The 12,178-nt window shown below is 33.0% G+C and overlaps 1 protein-coding gene across 1 annotated transcript; it reads left to right on the top strand.

Annotated features, from left to right (window-relative positions):
- Positions 1 to 5,117: 5,117 nt before the first annotated feature.
- On the top strand, positions 5,118 to 6,102 carry LOC132013247 (heterogeneous nuclear ribonucleoprotein A1-like). Its single transcript, XM_059392946.1, has one exon. The coding sequence runs from the start codon at positions 5,137 to 5,139 to the stop codon at positions 6,100 to 6,102; it is 966 nt and encodes a 321-aa protein (XP_059248929.1). The 5' UTR covers positions 5,118 to 5,136.
- Positions 6,103 to 12,178: the final 6,076 nt, after the last annotated feature.

Genomic DNA, 12,178 nt, shown 5'->3' on the forward strand with positions numbered 1-12,178 from the left:
AAAAAAAAAAAAAGCTTCTGCACAGCAAATGAAACAATCCACTAAACTAAAAGAAAACCTATGGAATTGGAGAAGATATTTGCAAATAATGTGGCCAATAAAGGGTTAGTATCCAAAACATATAAAGAAGTTATACTTAAAATCCAAAAACCAAATACTCCAATTAAAAAAGGGGTGCCTCAGTGGGTTAAACCTCTGCCTTTGGCTCAGGTCATAATCTCAGGGTCCTGGGATTGAGCCCTACATCAGGCTTTCTGCTCAGCAGGGAGCCTGCTTTCTCCCCTCTCTCTGCCTGCCTCTCTGCATACTTGTGATCTCTCTCTCTCTCTCTCTGTCAAATGAATAAATAAAATCTTTTTAAAAAAGGGCAGAGGATATGAACATTTTTCCCCAGAAAACATACAGATGGCCAATAGACACATGCTAAGATGTTCATCATCACTTACCATCAGATAATACAAATTAGAGCTACAATGAGATATCACCTCACAGCTGTCAGAATGGATAAAATCAACCACACAAGAAAGAACAAGTATTGATGGTGATATAGAGAAAAAGGAACACTTATGACCTGTTGATGGGAATACAAACTGGAAAAGTGTGAGAGTAGAGAGTTTCTTTAAAAATTTAAAAATAGAAGTACCTATGATCCAGCAATTGCACTACTGGGTATTTACCCAAGAATGCACAAACACTAATCCAAAGGATGCATGCAACCCTATGTTTATAGCTGCATTACTTACAATAGCCATCTTATGGCCGCAGTCCAAGTGTCCATCAATTGATGAATGAATAAAAAGATATTACACACACACACACACACACACACACAGAGGAATATTATTCAGCCATAAAAAAATGAAATCTTGTCATTTACAACAACATGGATGGATCTAGAGAGTATAATGTTGAACAAAATATACCAATCAGAGAAAGACAAATACCATATGATTTCACTCATATGTGGAATTTAAGAAACAAATTAAATGAGCAAAGGGGAAAAATAGAGGATATATTCTCTTTTTTTGCATTTTGAGTAGGACAAAAAGGTATTTTTAACAAAATTCATTTATAATTTTTCCAACTGGAAAATAAAAAGCTATGTATATCTTAAGATTACATGAAAATATCTTTAGGTCTAAACAAAGGTGTTAGTGTATTGTAACCCTATATCATGTATATGTGTGTTATATTTGTTTTATAGATAAGTACCAACATACTTTTAGAAAGTTAATTTTCACATGGTAGTACCATCTTTTCATCTCCATTAAAATTCATTTTTGACTAAAATGTGGTATAATGCATAACTTCACTATATATATATATATATTTAAATATATATATATATTTAAGCTTATTCCATATACTACAATTAAGATAGAGTGTTCACACATGAAAATATATCATCTTAGTCATGTATTGTCTCATTAGAAACTTTTTCTCAGTTATATTTTTCACTGTTATTATTATTTGCTTTTCTAATAGGCTCTAATCAAGAAGCCTAAAATAAATATGGCTAAAAAACTCATAGAGGTTTCTTTCTCAAATTATAACTTTTGAAATGAGTGGTCAAAATGTTGTAATGACTCTGCTGAGCCTGGTTATTCAAGGATCTTAGTTTCTTTTCTATGCTATTATTTCACCTTTTGCTGGAGCTTTGTCCATACTTACTTTTTCAATGATGGTTTCTGGAATATTCAGGATCATATCTCAAGAAAAGGAGAGACAAAATCCAAGGAGAAATTTTCTTTTAATCAAAGGAGATGAAATAGTTACACAACTCTTAGTTTAACCTCTATTTGTGTGAACTTACACATATGGTCTGAAGTAACAATTAAAAAAAAAAAAAGAAAGGGAAATATAGTTTGTATCTATGTGGCCACAGGTATAGATTAACTCTCTTACTAGAGAAGAAAGGAAGAACAATTTTTAATCAACATTTCCACAACTAAATATAACATTTTTCATAATTTAATCTATGCATATATAATTTTATACTGGAGAGCAAAAATTATTTTGATATACATTATATTAAACATAATTAATTTCAATTAATTTATTGATAAACATTTTATTTTGATATTAAATCAGATAGTGCACCTTTAGAAGTTCTCTGACTATGAAGACATATATAAGAAAATATATTTATTTGTCTATTTTTGAGCATAGAATTGGAAGGTGAAACAGGTAGATTTTTAAATTTGGGTTATATTAAGTTTAAATATATCTGGCTTATATTTGTGGGGAGGTATTTTCTGACACTCCCCCAACAATATTGGAGTTTAATTTTTTTTTTATCACCATAAGATCCTGGGCATAAGACGATTTCCTTGTATTCCCAAAACAGTAAACAGTTCTTGTTTCTGTCCCTCTCTCCCTCAGCAGGGACATTCAAGGAATAACAGTTACAGCTTCTGAATAAAGTAATTTATCAGTTCCAGTTTTTATACCTTTCTCTTAAATACTAATACTCCCCAAAGGCTCCTGTAACATAGTATAAACTCTTCCGTGTCATAATTCTACCTCATAAAAGACAAGAATAGTGATCACCTTGGTTGTGGAATTAAAATATATTATTGCTACCTTATAACTTATTATGACTTCAAATTTCAGAAATGTAAAGAAAAAAAAGAAAGTTAGTTATTTTAAGGATGTTTGATTACAGCATCAGTACTAACAATAAAATATTGTTTTAAACATTCTAATTACTTTTGTTTTCTAATGAATTTAATCTATTACTTATATATCACTATTCAATAATATCTATAGCCATTAAATAATAATTTTCAGATTTTCAGAAGCAGTAATGCTTGTATTTTTATTTATCAGAAAGCTTTAGAATCTTCAGGTTGGTAGAAATATTTTTGTTTTTTTTGGAATTTCTTTTCCCTTGCCCAATGTGGAAAGCTAAGTCCCTCAGTTGCCTTAGGTCATATATGACATCTCTGTATTAGAATGCACATGTTGTCAATGACTTAAGGACAGAAATGATATCTATTTCTGAATTTCTGCACCTTTATGTATTCCAATGTCATAAAAATTGGGCAAACAACTGCAAACAATGTATGTTTCATTACAAAGTAAAATATGCACCTGGAATATAAAATTCTTGTTAACACTATACATGTTTTTAAAAAAAATCTCCTTAACCTCAAAGAGAACAGATTTCACTGATTGCCTTTTTTGATCTTCTAGCAGTTATTTCTATAACACTAAATTATGGGTTCATATATCTATTATAACCTAGGAATTCTAAAATTTTTGAAAATATTTCCTTTTTTTAACTTAAATTCAACTAATCAACACATCATTAGTTTCAGATGTAGTGTTCGATGATTCATCGATGAGTAACACTCAGTACTTCTCATCACTGTTTCTACATATTTATTTGATAAAGAATTTGTATGTAGATTATATAAAATATTCTTATAATTTTACAATACAGTAACAAACATCAGAAATATTAGGCAAATTATTTCAACAAACATTTTACAAAGGAAGATATACAAATGTCCAACAGACTAAAAAGAATATTTCTAATATTATTAGTTACTGGGCAATACAAATTTTAGCTACAATGAGTTATTAGTACACACTCTTCAGAAAAACAAAATTTTAAAATATGATGATTTCCAGGTGCTGGTGAGGATATGGAGCAACTAGAATTTTCATATACCTCTACTGGAATAAAAATGATAATTTGAGAAAGTGTTATCTTATAATAAGAATATAAGCTTTGTTACAATCCAACAAATCCATACCTAGGTATTTATACATGAGAAATAAGAACAAACATCCAAATGAAATATTGTACAGGTATACAGAATTTGTATTCATAAAAACAAAAACTAGAAAATGTATATGTTTATTAACATAAGAGTAGGTAAAAGGTTATGACATATTTACTCATTTGAATACTATTCAGAAATAAAAAGGACCAATGTACAAAAACCAAATAATATGGAATATTCTGAAAAATAATATTGATCAACAAAGCCAGAAACAAAAGTATACACTGTTTAATTTATTTTATATAAAAATCTATAAAGGCATATTTATTGAAACAGGGTAGAGATCATGCTTTCCTGGGCCAAGGGAATCGAGGATTCAATTGAGATAGAGAATAAAGAAAGTTTTGTGGAATTAAATCCTACAGTATTTTGTTGTGGTTTCACAGGTGTCTGAATTTGTCAAAACTCATTATTTATTGACACAACTTTAATTAGTTGCTTACATTGGCCCTTATGTCCCAAGCAGTGAACACTGATAGATTTTAAGGCAGATCATCAGTCCTTTGTGAAACAACTACTTAAATGGATATCACTACAGGTTATTCAGTCTAGAGCACAATCATTTTTAAGAATGTGGTGGAAGAGCTGCTTTTCTAGGCAAAGGTCCTAAGCATTGTCAGAATCTGTCCATGATCCTATACCAGTCTTCATGATCATACTCCTTTCTAAACTTAGCCCTAACTTTAAAGTAATTCTAAAAAGACGTTACAGGTTTTATAGTTCAATTTACAGTATAAGTCAGCCACCCACAGGATTAGACTTTAAAACTTCAAGGCTACATGAGATAAAGATTTATTTTAGCATAGTCCTAGAAGCTTTTAGATTTCTTATACAGACCTTGAACTAAGTATGTAAAACTCTGAGCTCATCATTTGCTTTCCCCAAATTCTGTAGAATGTATTATAAATAGGAGCAACCAATCAACAACTTTTACTCCTTGTTTCTAGTAAGTGTTTTAAAGCAATGCATACTTAGTCACCCAAAGTCTTCTTTCTATCTTGTCTGATGATAGATAATAGAAGTAACAACTTTATCAGTGGATACAATGGACTAACTGCTCCTTAGCTATGGGTTTGGAATGAGGATAATAAATAACTTAACTAGATTAGAGAAACAGTTTCTCTTAACAGACCAATTTGGGAAAATCATTCTTAGGATTCTATTCCTCTGCAAACATTTCTGGTGTCACAATTTCTGTACCAGCCAAGGGGGATGAACAGATAACATACGTATCTCCTATCAAAGAGCATGTTCTTCAGTATTCTATAAAACTTTATAGATCTCCCTTTCTGCCTGTGGACGCCGCCGAGTAAGCATCATTAAAGTCTCCCCTCCCACCGCTGTCATGTCTAAGTCAGAGTCTCCCAAAGAGCCTGAACAGCTGCGGAAGCTCTTCATCGGAGGTCTGAGCTTTGAAACAACCGATGAGAGCCTGAGGAGCCATTTTGAGCAATGGGGAACACTTACGGACTGTGTGGTAATGAGAGATCCGAACACCAAGCGCTCCAGAGGCTTCGGGTTTGTCACCTATGCCACTGTGGAGGAGGTGGATGCAGCCATGAATGCAAGGCCACACAAGGTGGATGGAAGAGTTGTGGAACCAAAGAGGGCTGTCTCAAGAGAAGATTCTCAAAGACCTGGTGCCCACCTAACTGTGAAAAAGATGTTTGTTGGTGGCATTAAAGAAGACACTGAAGAACATCATCTAAGAGATTATTTCGAACAGTATGGGAAAATCGAAGTGATTGAGATCATGACTGACCGAGGCAGTGGCAAAAAGAGGGGTTTTGCTTTTGTAACATTTGATGACCATGATTCTGTAGACAAGATTGTCATTCAAAAATACCATACTGTGAATGGCCACAACTGGGAAGTAAGGAAAGCGCTCTCTAAGCAAGAGATGGCTAGTGCTTCATCCAGCCAAAGAGGTCGAAGTGGTTCTGGAAACTTCGGTGGTGGTCGTGGAGGTGGTTTTGGTGGGAATGACAACTTTGGTCGCGGAGGAAACTTCAGTGGTCGAGGTGGCTTTGGTGGCAGTCGAGGTGGTGGTGGATATGGTGGCAGTGGGGATGGCTATGACGGATTTGGTAATGATGGAAGCAACTTTGGAGGTGGCGGAAGCTCTAATGATTTTGGCGATTACAACAATCAATCCTCAAATTCTGGACCCATGAAAGGAGGCAATTTTGGAGGCAGAAGCTCTGGCCCTCATGGTGGTGGAGGCCAATACTTCGCCAAACCGCGAAACCAAGGTGGCTATGGTGGTTCCAGCAGCAGCAGCAGCAGCTATGGCAGTGGCAGAAGGTTTTAATTCCTGCCAGGAAACAAAGCTTCGCAGGAGAGGAGAGCCAGAGACGTGACAGGGAAGCTACAGGTTACAACAGATTTGTGAACTCAGCCAAGCACATGGTGGCAGGGCTTAGCTGCTACAAAGAAGACATGTTTTAGACAATACTCATGTGTATGGGCAAAAAAACTCGAGGACTGTATCTGTGACTAATTGTATAACAGGTTATTTTAGTTTCTGTTCTGTGGAAAGTGTAAAGCATTCCAACAAAGGGTTTTAATGTAGTTGTTTTTTTTGTTTTTTTTTTTGCACCCATGCTGTTGATTGCTAAATGTAATAGTCTGATCATGACGCTGAATAAATGTGTCTTTAAAAAAAAAAACTTTATAGATCAATAACTATGTATAATCTACTTAATATTCCAAGCTTCAGGTTTCTCATATAAACTGATATATACATGACAAATTATCTTGTAAGTTTGTCCAGAGATTAAGGTTAGACTCCATAATGAATATTCACCTTGCTACCAAAGATTTTTAGACAATTTATTGATGTCAACATATTAATAGAATATCTTTCTAAGTAATATACATAATATCCTGAAATTAGTGACTTCTTTTTCATTTTGCATGATGTATAGTCTGATTTTTATAATAAAATATGCCTTGAGAAAAGAGGAGTCAAGGTTTTATATTAAAAGGATGTTTAAACTATGCATTGGATGCATAGTCTCCCTAAAATATACCTCCTGTTCTCCAGCTGAAATTCTACTATTTGTGTTAGTGTTGGAATATACATCTGAATGTAAACGATGCTTCTTTCTCTTTTGGGCATTGATATTATTATCCTTCTTGATATTTAGTATGTCATGGATAAGCTCAGTTTGTCCTCTTTATTAGACAGAAAGTTCATGATTTTTCTTCCCTACTAGAACTTACCAGTAGAAATAACACAGAAATTATCCATCAATATATGATAAGATACATTGCATTAATGATAGCTACCTCAACAAAAACAGAAAATCCTCTGAATTTCAAGGTATTTATTGCTTATATAAAGTTTACTGAAGCTTCTGGTCACTGTGCAGAATAGTTAGTTATCTTTCAAGTGACGGCTCCATGTACACCTCCACAATCATTGGTGCAGGGCCTCTAGAGACTTACACAAGAAATGACATATTTTCATAGAGAGGTGACAAGCATCACTTATATTCCCATTTCATCGGCCAAAGGTGGTCAAAATGTGCACTGTTCTTAGGGCAAAATAATGCAATCTGTGGTTGTGCTGAAAGTGGAGACATGAAATTATTGGTGAACAGTACTAATGTCTACCATACTAGGAAGCAAACTTTTTTGGTGAGTGTGGGGTGTGAAATGAAGGAGCTAATGATTCAAAAAGAAAACTTCAGTAAAACCTTGGCATGTTCAGGTGATTTATGTGTTATAAAAAGAAGAGAGTGGTTTCTTAAATAATACAGCTAAAATTATCTTATTCTATGAATCACTTCCACTATTTAAACAGGGAGCCCATAGTTCTTTTTGCCTAGACGAATGTGCAGACTCTACTAACACATTCCCTGAAATGAAATCTAACATGGTGAGGGAGAGTGGAAGTGGGATAAAATATATAGTTATATTTTGATTATGATGCACAGTGAATTTCACAAGTTTTATTTCCAGAATGATTCTATGAAGTTAAATGACCTTGGAGTAGTCTATTAAGGACAAGTACACATCTCTTATAACATTCTGCAGTTATTTAAGCCACCCTGAATTTCCCTCATGATAGGAAAATGTTATCCTCTTCCCCTTGATACCTCTTTGTTATAAGAGTTTGGGCTATTTGTCCCAAATCTCCCAGCTAACTCTGTGATAGAGATACTATCCGTGTTAAGAACATTCAAATCCAGTCGAGTCAAGTGTACCCTGATATTACCACAGTCTGTGGAAAGGCCACCTATTTAAAAATTATTCCTTAAAGCTACGCCTATATGGAGTTTCTGAATATACTTTGCAGTAGAAATAGCTATGTGAAGTATTTTGAATATAAAATAAAATATCACCAAAAGTATTTTGCAGTAGAGATAGCTATGTGAAATACTTTGAATATAAAATAAAATATCACCAAAAGTATTACAAATACTAATCATGTTAAATCTAAATAATTATATATATATATATATATATATATGCACACACACATATTCATTTGTTTACAAAACTAAATATGTGTTTATTAATTAGAAAATATTCTACCAGTGTCTGGGGATATATTGTAGAAATAGACAAAACCATATCACAAGTGTTTACTGGGAGCATGTTATAGCAATCTAAATACATACTAATGTATCAGGAATATAGTATTGTTATTCTATGAATTTTAGGTGAATTAATAAAGCTAATAATAGTTGCAGAACAGTATTTATTAGGTACTAACAGAATACCTTCAAAACATAACTAAATCTTTAGCAAGTGATAAAATATAAGATATATATACCCCCATATATGTACCTGTATACACACACACACACACACATACATACACTGGAATATTATTCAGTCATAAAAAAAATAAATGAAATCTTAACATTTGCAGCCACACAGATGAATCTAGAGAATATAATGCTAAATGAAAGAAGCCAGTCAGAGAAAGACAAATCATGCCATATGTGGAACTTACAAAAACAAAACAAATGAACAAAGGAAAATAGACAAACCAAAAAACAGATGTTTAACTATAGAGAACAAATGGATGATTATAGAGGAAGGTGGGTTGGGGGAACGGGCAAAATATGTGAAAGGGATTGAGAGTACACTTATCACCATGAGCACTGAGTAATCTATAGCTTTGTTGAATCACTATATTGTGCACCTGAAATTAATGTAACATTGCATGTTGACTCCACTGGAATAAAAAGAAAAATAAACTATAAAAGATTGATTTAAATATCTATTCCAGTGTAAGTTATAACCATTTGAGAGCCTGAATGAATTCACAGTTAGAAATTAATCACCTGTTCTGCAAGAATGTAGTAATATTCTTTCTCTAATTTATTTTCATGAGTATCATTATTTTTATTTACACTTTATCTCTTGATAGTTTCCCACTCAAAAATAAAAGTCACTGATATCTCTTTCTGTTCTTGAGAAACCATATTTCCTTCCATTAAAATAAAAGAATTTACTTGAGAATAATAGATTTTACCACCTTTGACAAATCACTAAAATAAAAAAAAAAAAAGCTACAGTTAAAATCACTCTTCCAAAAAAGAGAGTTTGAACTTGCCATGTCTAAGGCAATTAAAATTAATATTTCACATTCAAAAAGTTAAACAATCCATTCTACTTCATTTTTTCTCAGATCTGGGGTCATTGGTTTAATACAAATGGATGAGGGAATAGAGATGAAATTGTAATTCAATTATATTGTTTCTTTCTTTATAAAATAGAAAAAAATCTTTGTATATCATTAAATGATAAAATATAATAAAGTGTTTATTAATCAATAGAATGATGGATTATAAAATGCTATGTCAGCTTTTAATGAGCTGTAATTGGAAGCAGCAGCTGGACCTGCTGGTTGCTCTTGATGTAGAGCAGCAGCTAGGTCTGCAGTTCCTTCAGGGACCATCAACCCAGCTCTGAGAATCTGTTCTCTGGGTCACCTTACCTCTGAACATAAACCTTAACAAACACATATGTCTATAACTCACATTCTGCTATAGGTGTGGTATATTTCCTTCATCATAAAGGACCCAGTGACCCTTTTCTTCAGTCAATAAGCCACCCTTACATGATAATTTTCACAATTATTTCTATGATTTGATTTCCAGTTCTAGAATTTCATATACATGGAAAGTTATAGAATGTACTATTCTGCATTCAGCTTCTTTCACTCAACATGTGTGTGGGATCCATCCATGCTGTTGATGGTGTCAGTTCCATATGTGTGCAGTTCTCACATGTAATGCTAAACCATATTACATTGTATGAATATGACATATATATAAATTCTTTCATCTGTTAATAGACTTGTTTATTGCTTCCAGTTTGGGGATTTTATGAGAAAGCTGCTACAAAAATCCATGTAGAATTTATTTCTATATGCTTTTATTTCTTTTGGTAAAAAATGTAAAATGAAATTACTGAAGCAAATCCCAGATCTTTTCCATATTGCACAAGAGATTGTTTGTCTTCCTTATATGACAGAATTCTTTGTGGACAGGATTGTTTTGTTGTGTGTGTGTGTGTGTCTGTGTGTGTTTTATACTTTATAGATGTTGTCTCATTGGCTTTCTACCTTTTTAAGGAAAACCATTGTTTTTCTGTATAATTGTTCTCTGGTATTTAAAAACAATCTTTTATTTCTGACATTTATCTAAGTTTTCATGGCCTTGATTTTTCAGCAATTTGAGTATAATTTATCTGGATGTGATTTTCTTTGTTTTACCTTGATTGAAGTTCACTGAGCTTGGATCAGTAAGTGTGCAGTTCTCACATATTTTAAAAATTTGAAATCATTAATTTTTTTTTAACCAGCCTCATTGTCTCTCATCTTTCCCTAAACTCCGGTTGTATATATGCTGACTATTTCAAATTGCAATACAGGAAACTGAGAGTCTATTTATTTTTAAAGCTTTTTTAAATTTTTCCTCTATCTATCCTGGTTTTAAAATTTCTAGTGGTCTGTTTTGGGTTACAGGGTAACAAGACTGTTACACTGGATAACAGTCATGTTTTTGTGCAATCTACAATAGGATGTCAAGCCCATCCATTTTGATATTTTACTTCTCAGTTCTAGAATTTCTACTTCCTTCTTTTGCATTACATTAATTTCACAATTGTGATTAACTCAAACATTTATTCAGAGTATTTGCCATTGAATTTTTCAGCCTCCTTAACATAAGATTCTCTATTTGTAAATTCCAATGTCTCACTCATGGGTTGTTTTTTTTTTTTTAATTCACTTATATTTTCCTGAATATTGGTTATATTTTCCCATTTCTTCACAAGGACAGCAAATTCTGATTGTATACTGGATGTTGTAGATGCTTGGTTGTTGAAACTGTGGATTTTGCTAAGTTCTTTCAGCTTTTTAGTTATTATTCGCTGGCACTGGTTTCTCTGAAACATCCCACACTTCAGTACAAATCAGGATCATTTAAAGATGTGAAGGGGTTTACATGCAGATTTTGGAGACTTTCTCTTTAACTCTTTTTTCAGAGTGTTTATCACCTCTATTCCACCTTGTGTTAACTTTGTCCTCCAACTCCTCAAGGTGGTACACTGCAGATTCCTATTGGACTTCCAGACATCTTGCTTGACTTCTCAGGGTGGCCTTCAAAGAAAAATCTGCATACATGATCATTCCACCTATTACAACTCCACTCCTTAAGGATCATTTCTTTCCCAATTTATACCTTCTTTTCTGTCTCAGAGTGCCTTCAGGTTTATAGATATACCTATATTTATATCTATATAATATATTTTTTAAAATTCAGATAGGATAACTGTTACCTGTAGGAAGATTAGTTAAATACAAGCTCAGTCATCATTACCAGATACTGAAAAGCTCCTTCTTTATAATTAAAATATTTATAGACAAAAATAGTACTGAAGAACCTAGAAAATTAGGATTTTTTAAATTAACATATAATGTATTATTAGCCCCAGGGGTACAGGTATGTGAATCATCAGGCTTACATACTTCACTGCACTCATCATAGCACATATCGTCCCCAATGTCCAAAACCCAACCACCCCCTCCCTACCCACTCCCTCCAGCGACCTTCAGTTTGTTTTGTGAGATTAAGAGTCTCTTATGGTTTTTCTCCCTTCTGATCCCATCTTGTTTCATTTTTTCCTCCCCTACCCACCAAACCTTCCATGTTGCCTCTCAAATTCCTTATATCAGGGAGATATATGATAATTGTTTTTCTCTGATTGACTTATTTTGCTCAACATAATACCCTCTAGTTGTATCCATGTTGTTGCAAATGGCAAGATTTCATTTCTTTTGATGGCTGTATATTCCATTATATATATGCATATTCCATTATATATATACATAAATATATATAGAATATCTTCTTTTTTTTAAG

This window comes from Mustela nigripes, chromosome 3 (assembly GCF_022355385.1).
Source record: "Mustela nigripes isolate SB6536 chromosome 3, MUSNIG.SB6536, whole genome shotgun sequence".
NCBI lineage: Eukaryota > Metazoa > Chordata > Mammalia > Carnivora > Mustelidae > Mustela > Mustela nigripes.